The sequence below is a fragment of the Carettochelys insculpta genome, chromosome 5 (assembly GCF_033958435.1).
Source record: "Carettochelys insculpta isolate YL-2023 chromosome 5, ASM3395843v1, whole genome shotgun sequence".
Taxonomy (NCBI): Eukaryota; Metazoa; Chordata; order Testudines; family Carettochelyidae; genus Carettochelys; species Carettochelys insculpta.
In genome coordinates, this window is record NC_134141.1 from 36,129,108 (window position 1) to 36,144,802 (window position 15,695).

The 15,695-nt window shown below is 47.2% G+C and overlaps 1 protein-coding gene across 1 annotated transcript in view; it reads left to right on the plus strand.

Moving 5' to 3' along the window:
- Positions 1 to 15,695, plus strand: part of CNTLN (centlein) — a 319,293-nt gene that overhangs the window by 136,843 nt on the left and 166,755 nt on the right. Inside the window, exon 9 of the mRNA XM_074994934.1 lies at positions 5,600 to 5,773. Coding sequence (XP_074851035.1) covers positions 5,600 to 5,773 — 174 coding nt within the window. The remainder of the gene's footprint in view (positions 1 to 5,599; positions 5,774 to 15,695) is intronic.

The following is a 15,695-nucleotide window of genomic DNA, read 5'->3' on the forward strand; positions in this document are numbered from 1 at the left end:
GAATTTGTTTGAGTATGATTGAGATTCTAATGTATAGAGATGATAATGCATAACAAGCATAGTCCCTGGTTTATATCATTAGTGCACAGGTTTTGATTTTTTACTTGTGTCAAAAGTGTAAAAATTCAACATACCAGAGAGTGTCTATTTGAAAGTTGTGTGTTACTGTCAGACATAGCTTTGTGTTTCACTTTTCAGTAGCGAATTTGTCAAACTAAGAATAAATAGTATATTATTTTTACTTCTTAAGGAGAATGTGTTTGTTCTTTAAACTGATCTGCTTGAATTCTGAAATGCCAAAACACTCTGTGGTCTTAGTCTTTTGGAGAATACCGTATGCATTCAACAAACTTATTTGAAATAATGAAAGCTTTCTGGTAACTAGTGAAAGGTATATCTAAAACTAAAACCCACGAAACAGTAACTATATGAAAGTGCCAAGACCTATAATATTTAACCTGTATTTTTTCAATGTTGATAATTACTTCTAAGTTTATTAAATAATTTAAAATGTTTTTATTTTTGTACATATGTATTTTCTTTTCTGTAAAAATATTCCAACCCTGCAGCTATTAAAATGGGCATAGTATATGAGGTTTCACAAGAGTGGCTAATATCCCAATCTTGCTTGAACCACTTAGATTTGTGAGGGAAGCTTATAGCTGCGATTAGGTTAAAAAAATTGTCTTTCACCTTGTGCATTTTGTGTTTAATTATAATGATATCACAGTTCAGGACATGATTCAAAACCCATTCATTTTGTTTAGATTTAACTGTTTTGTCTGTTCTCTTAATTTTTATTAATATCTATTTTTTAATTCTTGTAAATTCAGGCCCAAGCTATAGTGGTAACACAGTTTATAAATTTGGTAAATAAATAATTGTGCATTGGATTGCCTAATGGTTGGAGGTTATGCCATTTTCTGACTGACTGCTTATTCATTCTATTATTTACAGTATCCTCCTGGTAGGTCACGACCCAGGTAGCTCAGACACTCTCTAAAGAGGCTCAAAATATGCTCCCTCTCCCTTTAGCTCCTCAGGTTGGTGAACAATGGGGGGAATGGGCAGGACTGTAGCTCTTCCCCTGAAGACCTGTTTGGGTGTGCTTGTACCACTGATAAAACTAGTAGGAGAAGCAGTGGCTTCAGTTCCAAGCCAGGATGTAGATGGCCCTTGTGTGGGCAAGATGAAACAGGAGGATTCCTTGTATTCTGCTGGTCCCACTTTGTTCACCTGCATGGGGCCAGCTCCAAAATGTCTCTTAGTTCTTCTGTGGTTGTATTCAGCTGTATTGACAGAGAATGTCTGAATTTGACACACATGTAAGAAATGAGATAAAATCTGGCTTGTATAAATAAGAAGTTTCTTCACTTTATTTCTTTAAAACTGAAACAGCTTTTTGCAATGAACTACAATTATCCATTCTGCACGTTAGTATGTGAGTATAACAAATGAATTCAGTTCATATTGCAGTACAACAACAAATGATGTTAATTGAACTTTAGTAAAGAAAAGATCTCCTCATTGGTGACTGACCACAAAAGTAATGTGCAGGTTTTCTGAATGTGGGGATTGTGGAGCAGTGTCATATGCAACATTTATTGCTGCTCAGAGCAAATCACTATTTCTTTCTCAGAGTCTTCTCCCACACATGCTCCCTGCAGTTATGATGAGCAGGTATCACCCTGTGTTGCTAAAGCTCTCAGAAATGGGTGAGGAGCAGCTTGGGGAACCACGGTAGTAAAGCGTAAAGGTTGAAAAAAGGAGGGAACCAAAAGAGAGGGTAGCTTAGGGCAGGTTGAAGTTAGTGAGAAAGTATCTGGGTAAGGTAGAGATGGGGATTTGGAGCTGGGGTTACAAATCCTGGATCAGTATCCCCACTTTTGCCACTACCTCCTCAGCCTTTTTCTTATCTGCAACCATCTTTCAGCCCTCATCGCCATATTGTGTGACCATTGTGTTCCAGCTCCTGCACACCGACACACATCCTGCTCTCACTCACTACCTTTCTTTTGTCATTGTCTTATTCCCAGTCCCTGCCAGTCTTTAACACCTAACCTCACTTACAACTGGAATGCAGGTCGATAGCTGTCCCTTCTTCAGCCCAGTTACTCCTTGCTTGCTTGGATCCATCCAGCAAGAGGAGAAGTGGGTGGATGGTATTCTTCCAACATTTTTGTTCCTTATGACTGATGAAGTAACTACAAGAGAATCCCTGAAGCACTGCTGGGTACATTAAATTCCAGCAGGGATATGAAGTGCTATAAGTCAGATGCCCAAGGTGAGGTGCTTGAACCTTGGCAGTTCTAGGAGTCTATCTTTATTGTGTATTCAATCTCTGTGTGTCTAGCCTGTGCAGGAGTATAACCAAACAGGGATGTTGAGTGCTACTTAGTGTTAGGTGACAGACTTGAAGGAACTGAAAATGTATTGAGCTTCTGCAATTGTGGAGATGTAGAATTCCAGCTAGTGGGAAAGACAAGCACTACAGCACTAATTAGCTGTTGTAGAGGAGTTCTGCTGTTGCTCCTTGGCATATCACAAGGATTCTGTCTTTTTCAGTCTCTGCAGATCTCTTTACTATACGTTCTGGAATGAATTATGTGAGTGCAGGATTTAGGCTTTGATTACTTTCCTAAATCCTGAACAGTAGCACCGCTCCTACTTAAGGTCACGTGCTTTTTTAATGACAGCCGGACATGAATAATCTCCAATTGCCGTATGCTTAATTTTAACATTTCCATTGTTATGTTTCATTTGTATTTCAGTACTAGCCAAACAAGAGTTCAGATGAAAAGCTGAACATCTGAACTAGATTGCAACCGCTGTGAAAAAGGGCAGTGACCACTCCTTATTCTGTGTCTGCCAGGAGTTCACTCTCTGTATTCTTTCAAGATCCACATGTCCAGGGCTATGATTCTTTAGTAGGTTATTTTCTGTTCAGAAGAAAGGCCCCGCTAGCAAAAAATCAAACTGCTTCACTTCAGCATTTGTTTTTCACCATTTTTTCTCCTAACCAAGGAAATTTAGTACATAAAAAATGCAACATGAAATGGACATGGACCTGAGTCATATCCCCAAATCTGAAGACCCCTGAAATTTGACATTGCTTTGATTAAATTTGCATAGCTTGGAAAATGTCTAATTTAAAATATAAAAACTCATGAAATTCTGAAGTCCTTTTGAAATGAAGTTAAGAATTGTTACCAGACTGGAAAACACAGAAAAGTATGTATCAGGTGGCAAACAAAAGTTTAAAATACTGCAAGGTAACACATCATCTTATTAAGGACCCTACATTCCTTAGAGAGAATTTCAGTCTAGAAAATACATATCTTCAGAATAAGGTGAGAGTTCTCAGAGTTCCTGAAGCCACAAAAAGAGCAATAACTAAAATGTACAATAGGTTCTGGAGACTTCATATCTATGACACATACAGTAAATTCAACACAGGTAATGGTAACCTACTCTATAACTAAGGATAGAAAACACAGATCCTTCAGAAAGTTCTGATAAAATGAAACCCAAGAAAAATATGCATGTTTAATCTGTATGCATGTTTGCACATGTATGTGCATACGCAAAGAGGATAACAAGAAAATATGCATTTAGTAAAACTATTTGCCATGAATATCCCTGCATGTTCATTCTTGTACAACTTGTACATTAGAGGTAAAAAAAGATAAACATACAAAAAAAATTGAGTGAAGCCCTGGGATCACGGAAATCCGTGAGAGTTTTGCCACTAACTGTCAGCGTAGACAATATTTCACACATTTTGTAGTTCTTAAATTTATTTTCATTTCATAACACTTGTGCACATCTCATTGATGACTAGGGAAATTTGACAGCAGACATACAATAACTAGCCAATTATATCATACAAGTGACTTAAAGTTTACTGGCGTACTGTAATCTTATTGGTTGAAGTTCAGTATAAATGTCTTAGATTTTTTCTTTTATTTTGAAAAATAATTATTTTGTGGATAATAATAATAATAAAATATAGTTGTGCATTAAAATAGTTATAACTGAGTCTGTGCCTATACTTACCATGGTGCGTTGAATACAGGCACTACGTGTGTTGCCACACAGTGCAGTGACTGCAGGATGCGTCCATGCTTGCTACTGCAGTGTGTGTAGCTGCTGAAGTTTTTCATTGTGGCAAGAAAATGCTGTGCTTGGAAGGCTCCCCTGATGTATGTGTTCCCCCCGGTTACCAATGAGCCTTTCTCAGGATAAGCCAAGACAAGGCCAAGGTGATAGTAATAGTATCAAATTGGCCAAGGCAAATATGGTATCCTTACCTGCTATAGATGACAATAGCTCCTACGTGGCAATTCACTTCAGTCTCCTACCTCAACAAAGGTCTGACTACTCAAGTGCCCAGTGTGTACAACTTGCGTCTCAGAGCATAGCTAATCGTTGGCTGATAGCAGTAAAAGAAAACTGCTCAGGTCCAAAACGGCAGATACTTTTCATTTCCCATAGACAATCTACAAGACATATACAGAAGTGACACCCTTTCCCCAACTGATATGAAACACAGCAGATCTGCCCTTTCTTGTCTGGTATTCCAAATGGCTTACAGTATCTATTACACTCAATCCTTCACCTGTCTGTGAAGATGGGTTTCCTCATAGCTATCCTGTCTGCAGGTACAGTGAAAGAAATGGGAGCTTTTATGACTGACCATCTCCCAGATATTGTGTTACACAAAGATAAGGTTGTACTTTACCCACACCCCAAACTCCTCTCTAAAGTACCTGCTCATTTTCACTGTAACAAACCTTTATTCTTACCTGTTTTCTTCTCCAAATTCGACACATTAACACTTGGTTTCAACAGGGACAGCAATTACCCGACTCATTATAAGGACTCTTTCACATATTTTGATGTTTGACCTAACGTTTAATTTCCCCACCCCTCACCCACTTTTTTTGCTCTTCTATCAGATTTCCCAACATTGATAACAATTTCTGTGATTTGTCAACCTTGATAACAACTTTTGGACCTCTGTGCTTTATATATTGAGTCTGTTATGGTGGGGCTATAGATCTGAAGAAGTGGGTCTGTCCCACGAGCGCTCATCACCTAATGAATTATTTCATTCGCCTTTAAAGGGCTACGTGACTGCGCAAGATGAGTAACTCTCTTTGATTCCCAGTGAGGGAGGTTTTTACAGCTTGCACAGATACTTGTGATGTAGATGATGATCTTGTTTGTGTAGGCTCTCTTGGGACACGACCAGTGTCAGACAAGAGAATTTGCCAGATAAAGGGAGGTCAATATTATATAAAACATTACCACCACTTCCTCTGTGTACCGGGCTCTTAAAAGACATTTAGAGATAAATTAAAGGTAAGTAACAACACAGAACACTGAGAGCCAGGACTGGTAGCTGTCAACAAGGTTTACGGGGCTACAGGAAACTTGGCCACACCCATGATAAGTGGTCATCTGGTTAACAAAAATCATTCCAGATTACAGATGTTGCTGGATGAGAGAATTCTGGATTAGAGAGGTTCAACCTGTATTTTCTTCATATGGCACTATGATTTTTAATGTTAAACATACTTGTGCTGGTATTTTCTAGGAATTTCAACAACCTTCTTTAACTGACCTAGAACATCTTATAACATCACAGAAATATGAAATAAAGGTTTTGCAGGAGAAATTGAAAACGGCAAATATGAACCTACTCGAGCATAGCCTTTGCATCCCAGATGTCGTTGAAAGCAAAAACATAAGGTCTGGAAGAAATCACCAGGTAGGTTAATTTTACTGTCTTGTGGTGCTATGTCAAAATGATGCTAGTAAAGCCAAACATTTTTGCTTAGGATTCAAGATTACTTTTTAATGACAATCCACTCTACTTATAATTCTGTACATTTGTTTTAAGGTGTTTGTACTATCTGCCAACTTGCTAAAATAACTGCTGATAATAGAAAGTTTTACCTTATTAAAACAGAATAAAGGATTTTTAATATAATGAAATTATTTAATGACCAAATTCTTTGTGGGTTTCTTAAAATAAATATTAAGTATTTCATGCTCTTTGTTACAATATCCTTTTTTCTTTTCTTTGAAAATATAAGTAACAAGACTCTTATAAGAGTTTGTAAATAAAGCAAAATACCTTTGAATTTTTGAATACAAAGTTATTTTTTACAAAGTACTAAAACTTCATTTTATAGTCGAGATATACTTTATTTTATAAAGTATTAGATTGCCTCTTCCTAGAGCATTTGCTATTTATTTATAATTATGCTTCAATTTAAAATAATTATTTTTAATAAAATAGATACTAAAAACATTCTACAATAAACTCTTTTATATCTGGCATTCTACTATCCAGAAGTCTCAGATAATCAGCATTACAAATTAATACAGCAAATACGGTGTACGTTTACAAGTATCAGAGGGGCAGCCATGTTAGTCCGTATTTGCAAAAACAAGAAGTCCTGTGGCACTTTATAGACTACGATTTTTTGGAGCATAAGCTTTCGTGGGTAAAGACCCGCTTTGTCACATGCATCTGACAAAGTGGGTCTTTGCCCATGAAAGCTTATGCTTCAAAAAATGTGTTAATGTATAAGGTGACGCAGGACTTCTCATTGTTTTATAAGTTTACAGCGTACAGAACTACTATTGGTAAATAAAGTGCTCTGCATACATTTGTGTTTGTTTCTTAATATCTAATCTTGTTTTTCTTTAGTGTTATGCATTACTAGGTATACCTCTTTATTATCCAGAATATCTGAATATCAGGCAGCCTCCCAGTCCCAGGGCTGCCACATATGAAAGAGTTTACTGTAGTAATTGAATATTCATTTATGGTATTAATGTAAACTGATGTGGATTAGGCAGTTTAGCAACTTTGTTTTCAAAGATTTAGCTTTTGAGGTTTTATAGAGCATATAGGGTGAAAATCTGTTACGTCACATGAGAACACACAGAATCTCGCCTCCCCAGCTTACAGTTCAGTTGGTAATAAAATGGTGTGGCATGCTGGTATCTCAAAGATGTTCCTTCCAGAAGACTACCAGGTAGCTAGTATTCTGTGTTACAGAATCTTGAGTGGCCAGCTCTGCCTCGTTATTTCGTACTGGGGGAATACTCCATATATTCCCTTGCGGGGAGGGATAGCTCAGTGGTTTGAGCACTGGCCTGCTCAACCCAGCATTGTGCGCTTAGTCCTTGAGGAGGGCATTTAGGGGCCTGGGGCAAATAGATTAAGAAAAAAATCTGCCAGGGATTATGCTCCTGCCAAGAGGGCAAGGGACTGGTGTTGATGTCATCCCAAGGTCCCTTCCAGTTCTGTGAGATATGTATCTCTGTATTACATATGCTGTTCATGTTGCTCAGAAAATACTCATTTTCAGATCACTTATTCATAGGAAGCTAAAATTTTAAATTTGGTTGTGCAGCAAGAAAATTATTCTTCTCTGAGTGCTTGGTCATATCTATCCAATTAGGTGTCTACGTGCCACATGCATGACTGTCAGAAAGTTTTACTCCAGCTGCTGCCTGTCGGATTGGCTGTGAAGCCCCCAGAGTGGCAGCAGTGTGGAGCCCTGTATATAACCCTGCCAACCTGACTGTCCCTCAGTTCCTTCTTACTGCTCAGGCAAGCCGAGTACTTGTTGCTGCACCACATTTCTCTAGCTCTTTCTTGTGTAAATAGTTCTTTAGCATAGCCATTGTTTTCTGGTTTGTGTTAGGCACTCAGGGTGTGGGTGGCAATTCTGGATGCTTTGTGCATACCACCAGGCACAGGGAACCATCGCTCTTCTTCTGCCTCCACTCCTGGCTGCTCCCTCTGGCCCCTGAGGCTATTAATAGCTATCTTCCTCTGGACCCTCCCCCTTCCACTGCTCTGGAGCAAGCTTCCCACACCCTGCTGCCTGATCAGGCAGGGGTTTCAGTGCAGGTGGCACCATTGTTGGCATCTTTGTCCTCCTTTCAGGTCCTGCAGTCATGGTCTTCTGGGTGCTCCAGGAACTCCTTTGGCGGGTGGCTACCAGCCCCAACTTTTCCGTGTGGGGGTATGGTCAAGTGGCTTGGTTACATCCATCTGGTCTCCTGCCAGAGGTTCAGCAAACTTTTCAGGACCTCCCTTTTGGTGGAGCAGGGCTGTTTGCTGAACAAACCAACTCCTGCCTCTATAGGTTCAAGATTCCAGGAACACCATGAAGACCTTGGGCATGCACACGCCAGCTATACAGCAAGAGCCATGTAAGCTGCAGCTCCAATCAAGGCCTTTCCAACCTCATGGGCACTTGGACTTCTACCGCCACAAGCCCTACCACTTCTGCTGTAAGTCTTCCAGTCCACAGTCTGGGGCCAACCACAGCCCGTCCAAGCCCTCCTCTGGAGCCAAGCACTCATTTTGATGGTGTGCCTGAGACTGGAGTACGAATGCCACCAGATTATTCTCTTCTGTGCCACAACAGGTTCTGCCCATTCCGTCCAGCCTGTTTGGTCATTACATCAGACTGATGGGTCCTCAACATGGTCATATTGGGCTATGCCGTACCTTTTCATTCTCTCCTGGCCCTATGCTCATCCCTATTCAGGGACCCCTCTCACAAGCAGCTCTTCCTCCAGGAGGTACCATTGCTCCTGGCCCTATGGGCAGTGGAAGAGGTTTGTCCTCAGTACAAGGGCCGAGGGTTCTAGTCCCATTATTTCCCAGTCTCAAAGGTACGGGCAGGGAGGGGCACTATCCTGGACCTCAGGAACTCAACAAGTTTGTTGTTTCCCACAGGTTCTGTATGGTCTCCATAAGTACCATTATTCCCTCACTGGATCTGGGAGACTGGTTTGCCACTCTTAACTTAAAGGGCTCATAATTCCATATCATGATCTAGCCTTCCTATCAGCAATACTGTGGTTTACTGTGGGCCACCTGCCCCTTCAGTATATGGCCCTTCCCTTTGGGCTCTCCACAGCCTGCAGAGTATTCAAAAAATGCGTGGCAGTTGTGATGGCCTTCCTCCACTGCAACAGCATTCAGGTCTGACAGTTCCTGGATAACTGTCTCCTATGGGGCCATTCACTCCACCAGGAGCAGGCACAGATGGCTTTCACCAGGGGAACTCTGGGCATGCTGGGACTATTGCTTATTCCGGCAAAGCCCTCATTAAAGTCTATGCACTGAGGTGGGACTATCTGGACAATTCTTAACACTGTCAAGGTGAGGGCATCTCTTCCTGAACCTTGTTTCTTCTTCGAGTGTCCCCGTGGGTGCTCCACATTAGGTGTCGGGCTCGCCCGGCGCCGCAGATCGGATCTTCCAAGCAGTTTCTGCCGGACCGCGCATGCGCCGGTGCGCGCCGCTCCCCCGCGCGCTCCCGGCCATGTGCGCGATCCGGTCCCCGCCAGTTCCTCTTAACCGCCGTCGGCTGCAGACGGAATCCAACTAGGCTAAGGCCAAGTAGTGTATTCAATGGCTTTATCTGTTTTTTCTTAAAGTTTTTTCAGGCACTTAGGCTACTATAAGCTTGCCGGTTGTTATTTTGTAAAAAAAAAAAAAAAAAAACAACAACGAACAAGCTAGGAGAGGGACAGCTCAGCCAGTCCCAGTAACAAGCGCCGGAGGCCAGGAGCTAGGGCTATCAGCCCTCCTGCTAAGGCAGGCCATCGGACGGGGAAAACGGCACAAAGAAGGTGCTAAGTACCCACTTAAAAACACAAAGACTCATCAACAATGTCCTCTTCAGGCTTTAAAAAAAAAAAAAAAAAAAAAAAAAAAAATGCTGCTTCTTGACAAGGCCCTCCAGCCAGAAGTGCCGGAGCGGCCACAGCAGGAGGGACCCTCCGGGGCCCTTAAAAGGAAAGCTGCCTCCCTCACCCCATCAGCGCAGAAACGGAGGAAAGTATCTCCAGCCCGATCCCTGCCGGCAGCAACAGCGAGCGGGACGGGAGGAGCGAGCAGCCCCCAGCCGCAGCAACAGCTGATCAGCGGCGGCACGGAGAGCCACGTGGAAGCGGCTCAGCCTCCAATACTCAGCCAGCCGCCCCGCACCGCAGGCAGGGCGGCGGCTAAGCAAACGCCGGTACTGGCGGCACCGCAGGCAGCGGCACCGACCCCCGGGGAACCGGCGGTGCAGAGCGCGCAGGCACGCAGCCTGCCGGCACCGGAGGACACCGCACATGCGGCATCGCCCTCGAGCGTGCCGAGCTCGGTGCAGACGGGGCCGGAATCCCCTGTATGCTCCCCAGCCCGATCCCTGCCGGCAGCAACAGCGAGCGGGACGGGAGGAGCGAGCAGCCCCCAGCCGCAGCAACAGCTGATCAGCGGCGGCACGGAGAGCCACGTGGAAGCAGCTCAGCCTCCAATAATCAGCCAGCCGCCCCGCCCCGCAGGCAGGGCGGCGGCTAAACAAGCGCTGGTACCAGCGGCACCGCAGGCAGCGGCACCGACCCCTGGGGAACCGGCGGTGCAGAGCGCGCAGGCACGTAGCCTGCCGGCACTGGAGGACACCGCACGTGCGGCACCGCCCTTGAGCGTGCCGAGCTCGGTGCGGACGCCGGAATGCCCTGTATGCTCCCCAGCCCGATCCCTGCCGGCAGCAACAGCGAGCGGGACGGGAGGAGCGAGCAGCCCCCAGCCGCAGCAACAGCTGATCGGCGGCGGCACGCAGAGCCACGTGCAAGCGGCTCACCCTTCGATAATCAGCCAGCCGCCCCGCACCGCAGGCAGGGCGGCGGCTAAACAAGCGCCGGTACCACCGACCCCTGGAAAACCGGCGGTGCAGAGCGCGCAGGCACGCAGCCTGCCGGCACCGAAGGACACCGCACGTGCGGCACCGACTTCGAGTGTGCCGAGCTTGGTGCGGACGGGGCCGGGATCCCCTGTATGTCAGGGGCGGAGTTACCTCCTCAAGGGAGGGGGAAGACTGCACACAAGAGGAGGCATTGCAGCCCCTCTCCGCACAGGGCTGTGTAGTTGCTTTCTCACAGCCCTCCGCTATGTTGCAGACTCCAACTAGAAGGCAGGGGTCCCCCCCCTCCTTGGCCTACCCAGAGCCCCCTTCTCCATTTCTGCAACCAGCCTCACCCTGGCTGGGACCACCTCCATCGCTCTCTCCAGGGTCTCGACGGTCTCCCTCCCCCAGACGCAAAGGGTATGCACCAAGGGAGTGGTCTAGGTCACCTTCCCAAGACCAGTGCTTATACTGCCGTGGTCGCCCCTACCACGCAGGGCATAGACACCATCGGCAATCTACTAGGGAAAGATCCCTACGAACGATCTCGTACCCCCAAGGGCAATTGTGACCGGGGACAGAGACTTAAGCATCTCAGGGGGGACTGGTTATGGAACCCCGAGATTTTTCCTCGCACACCTCTAGTGAGAGGGTGTACCATCATCAGCAGGAACCGGAAGGGTCCAGAAAGACGTACCCCAGCGGTTCCTCGCTTTCCTCCCCGGATGAGGCTACGGCCCCGGGGGGCGTCCATCCTCCGGACGATCTCAAACAGTTCCAAGAGCTGTTTTACGAGGGTGGCCTTCACGCAAGGCTTCCAGACAGCAAAGGTGCAAGAGCAACACCATAAGCTCCTCAAAAATCTGAGACCTCCGGCCTCCTCCAAAATAGCAATACCGCTGATGACGCAATCTTGGAGCCTGCCACTATGATATGGCAGACTCCTGCGACTATTCCGCCTGTCCACAAAAGAGCGAAAAAAAAAAAAAAAAAAAAAAAAAATACTTCGTGCCCACGAAGGGCATGGAGTTCCTGTTCAGCCACCCACAACCAAATTCTTTGGTGGCGGAGTCGTCGCAACGTGGGGGAATAAACAAACATGCCAAAAAGCTAGAGCTGTTGGGCAGAAAGGTCTACTCCTCCTCCACGCTACTGTTGCCAATGGCAAATTACGCAGCGCATCTAGCGAACCATAATTTCAACAACCACATTAGGTTGACCTCCCTCATGGACTCGCTTCCAGAGGGCACGAAACCAGTGCTCAAGGCCATCATCCGACCATTTTATAACCAGTGGCAAAGGATCACCACAGACACATGGGTGCTGGAGATCATAGCCACGGGGTACGCCATCCCCTCCCAGTTGCTCCCACCGCCATGACCTCCACCCGGGGCCCCACCTCCAGGAGACCTCCCATGTAGCGAGGCTCAAGCAGGAGGTAGACCATCTCATGCTCGTAGGGGCAGTGGAAAGAGTGCCGGAGCAACTGCAAGGGAGAGGGTTCTACTCGAGGTACTTCCTCACGGGGAGGTCCATCTTAGATTTTCGAGGCCTCACCGGTACCTGCGCAAGCAACGTTTTCGGATGATCACAAACGCCTCCATCCTTACGGCACTAGACGATGGAGATTGGTTCGCAGCCCTCGACTTACAAGGTCCTACCGTTTGGGCTCTCCTCAGCCCCCAGAGTCTTCACCAAGACCTTGGCAGTGGTGTCAGCCTACCTGCACAGACAGGGGGTATTTATATTCCAGTATCTGAATGACTGCCTACTCAAAGGGGCCTCAAAGGAGGAGGTACTACGCATAATATGTGTCACAGCAGGCACGTTCTCTTCGCTCGGCCTGCTTATCAATCTGACAAAATCAAAGACAGACCCCACACAGGACATAGAGTTCGTAGGGGCACGCATAAATTCTATTACAGCAAGGGCGTATCTACCAGAGACTCGCTTTCGGGCCATCGGCTCCCTCGCGCAAGGCTTCACCTTCAGCCCTATGGTGCCGGTTCTGACGTGCTTACAGCCGCTGGGCCACATGGCAGCAGCAACGTTTCGTACAACAGAACGCCAGGTTACACATGCGCAGCATGCAGCATTGGCTGGCGAGCGTATACAAACCGGCAGCACACACTGTTCACAGGATGGCGTCGCCCACAACGGAGGTGCGCAAATCCCTGCAATGGTGGGTAAACCCAGAGAACCTGCTAACAAGGGTACCCTTCCACCAACCACACGTATTGGTTTTTCTTACTACAGATGCCCCCCTCATAGGGTGGGGAGCACACATGGGCGAAGAGGTGACGCAAGGGCTGTGGTCCTCTATGGAGCAGTCACTGCACACAAATATACTGGAGCTCAAAGCAGTGTTCAACGCCTGCAGACACTTTCGAGACCAACTGAAAGGCAAGGTAGTCGGGATCGGTACAGACGATACCTCCACCATGTTTTATATAAATCGGCAAGGAGGAGCTCGGTCCCGTGCCTTATGTGTAGAAGCAGTCCGGTTGTGGAACTGCTGCATCGCCAACAATGTAACCTTGAAAGCCTCGTACTTACCAGGCGCTCGCAATGTGAAGGCAGACCAGCTGAGCAGGCGTTTCGCACTCACGCACGAGTGGCAGATCCGTCCCGATCTGCTGCAACCGATTTTTCCACGCATGGGGTTTTTCCCCAGATAGACCCTGTTTGCTACTCAGCACAACAAGAAGTGCCCACAATTCTGCTCCAGGGCAGGACTGGGACGGGGGTCCCTGAGGGATGCCTTCGCGATCTCATGGAGGGGCCCCCTGCTTTACGCTTTCCCTCCCACAGTGCTCATCCACAAAGTGTTGCAGAAAGCCAGGAGGGAAGGAACCTGAATGATCCCGATAGTCCCAACGTGGGATCGACAGCAATGGTTCCCCCTATTCCTGCGCATGTCGGACCGGCCACTGAGGTCCCCTCCGGTGGCGCGGGATCTGCTCACGCAAGCCCAGGGGTCCATAGTGCATCCGCACCCCCAAAGCCTGCGACTACAAACGTGGTTAATCCATGGCTCAGCTCCCTAGAGAGCACATGTACGGAGGAAGTGCAGCAAGTCCTAGAAAGTAGCAGGAGGACTTCCACCAGGAAGACCTTCAAGCAGAAATGGACTCGCTTTACGGCATGGTGTTCTACCAAACAGCTAGCCCCCTTTCGGTGCCTATGGCTGTGATATTAGAGTATTTACTGGACCTCGAGAGGAGGACTCTCGCTATCCTCGTTTCAGGTCCACCTGGCCGCCATTTTGGTGTTCAGACACGAAGAGGAAGGGCACACGGTGTTCGCCCATCCCATGGTTACCAGGTTCTTCAAAGGGCTGGTAAGCCTATACCCCCCTCAGAAACCGCTTCCACCTCTGTGGAACTCGGACCTGGTGCTTAATGCGAAAAGGGGACCACCGTTTGAGCCTTTGGCCACGGTTTCCCTCCGCCTCCTTATGATGAAGACGACCTTTCTTCTCGCAATCACGTCAGCTCGCAGGGTGAGCGAGCTTGAGGCAGTTATGGCAACGCCGCCCTGCGCTGTTTTTCCAAGGAGGCGGTAACCATACGGCTGCATCCAGCCTTTGTTCCTAAAGTTTCTTTCTGAGTTTCATACTAACGAACCTATTGTTTACCCTTGTTTATCCAAAGCCTCATAACTCTAACAAAGAGGTGCGCCTACACCTCCTGGACGTGAGCAGGCGCTAGCTTTCTATATGGACAGGACCAAGTCCTTCCGGAGAACGGATAGGCTCCTAGTCTCTATCGCTCCCAAATCAAAAGGAGAATGTCTCTCTTCGCAGAGAATCTCTAAGCACATCGTATCTTGCATAAAAATGTGCTACAAACTCAAAAAGACTCCTTTACTGGCCACGCCCAGGGCTCATTCCACTAGGGCGGTGGCAGCATCAACAGTCTTTTTTCAAGGGCGTTGCGCTAAAAGACATTTGCAGAGTGGCGACCTGGTCATCCTGTGACACCTTCGCCAAACATTACGCCCTTCACAGGGTATTCCAAGAGGATACCCGTCTCTTGGCAGCGGTCCTCTCGGGGACAAGCTGCACATAATCCGATTACCCACCTCCTATCTTGGGTTACTGCTGGGTAGTCACCTAATGTGGAGCACCCACGGGGACACTCGAAGAAGAAAGAAAGGTTACTCACCGTAGTAACGGTGGTTCTTCGAGATGTGTCCCCGTGGGTGCTCCACTACCCGCCCATCCTCCCCGCTCCGGATCTCTGTTTAGTGTTTTGCAGGAGCATCCGAGGCGGTTGGTCAAGGAACTGGCGGGGACCGGATCGCGCACATGGCCGGGAGCGCGCGGGGGAGCGGCGCGCACCGGCGCATGCGCGGTCCGGCAGAAACTGCTTGGAAGATCCGATCTGCGGCGCCGGGCGAGCCCGACACCTAATGTGGAGCACCCACGGGGACACATCTCGAAGAACCACCGTTACTACGGTGAGTAACCTTTCTTTCCAGGCTGTTTCTCAGCTTCTATGCTCCCTGTCCGAATTTCTGGGCACCTCAACCAGGATGTGCTTCTAACTGCAGGGCAATATAGCGACATGCACATATGTGGGAGTCCCATTTGCCAGGCTGCACTTTCACCCCCTCCTCACGTGGTTAGCAATAATATATTGCCCCAACTGGGACTGCATGAACATGGTCATCATGGTGGCTCGACATGTCTCCAATGTCCTCCACTGGTGACTATGTTCTCAAAGTTTGCTGCTTGGTGTTCCTTTTAATGCCCCCCCAACCAACTGTCTCTGGTAATGGACGCATCCGCTTTGGAGCTCTTGGTGATTCTGCCCATTCAGTTTCCACTGCTTCTCATGCAGGACGATGGTTGCATCTCCTACTCAGACCTTCACTTCCATCACATCATTGCATGGTGGCTTCATGGCTAACCTCTGTCAAGCAGGCATGCTCAGAGCTAGTGAAGCAGGTCCTCCTCAGCAGCCGCAAGCATCTGTG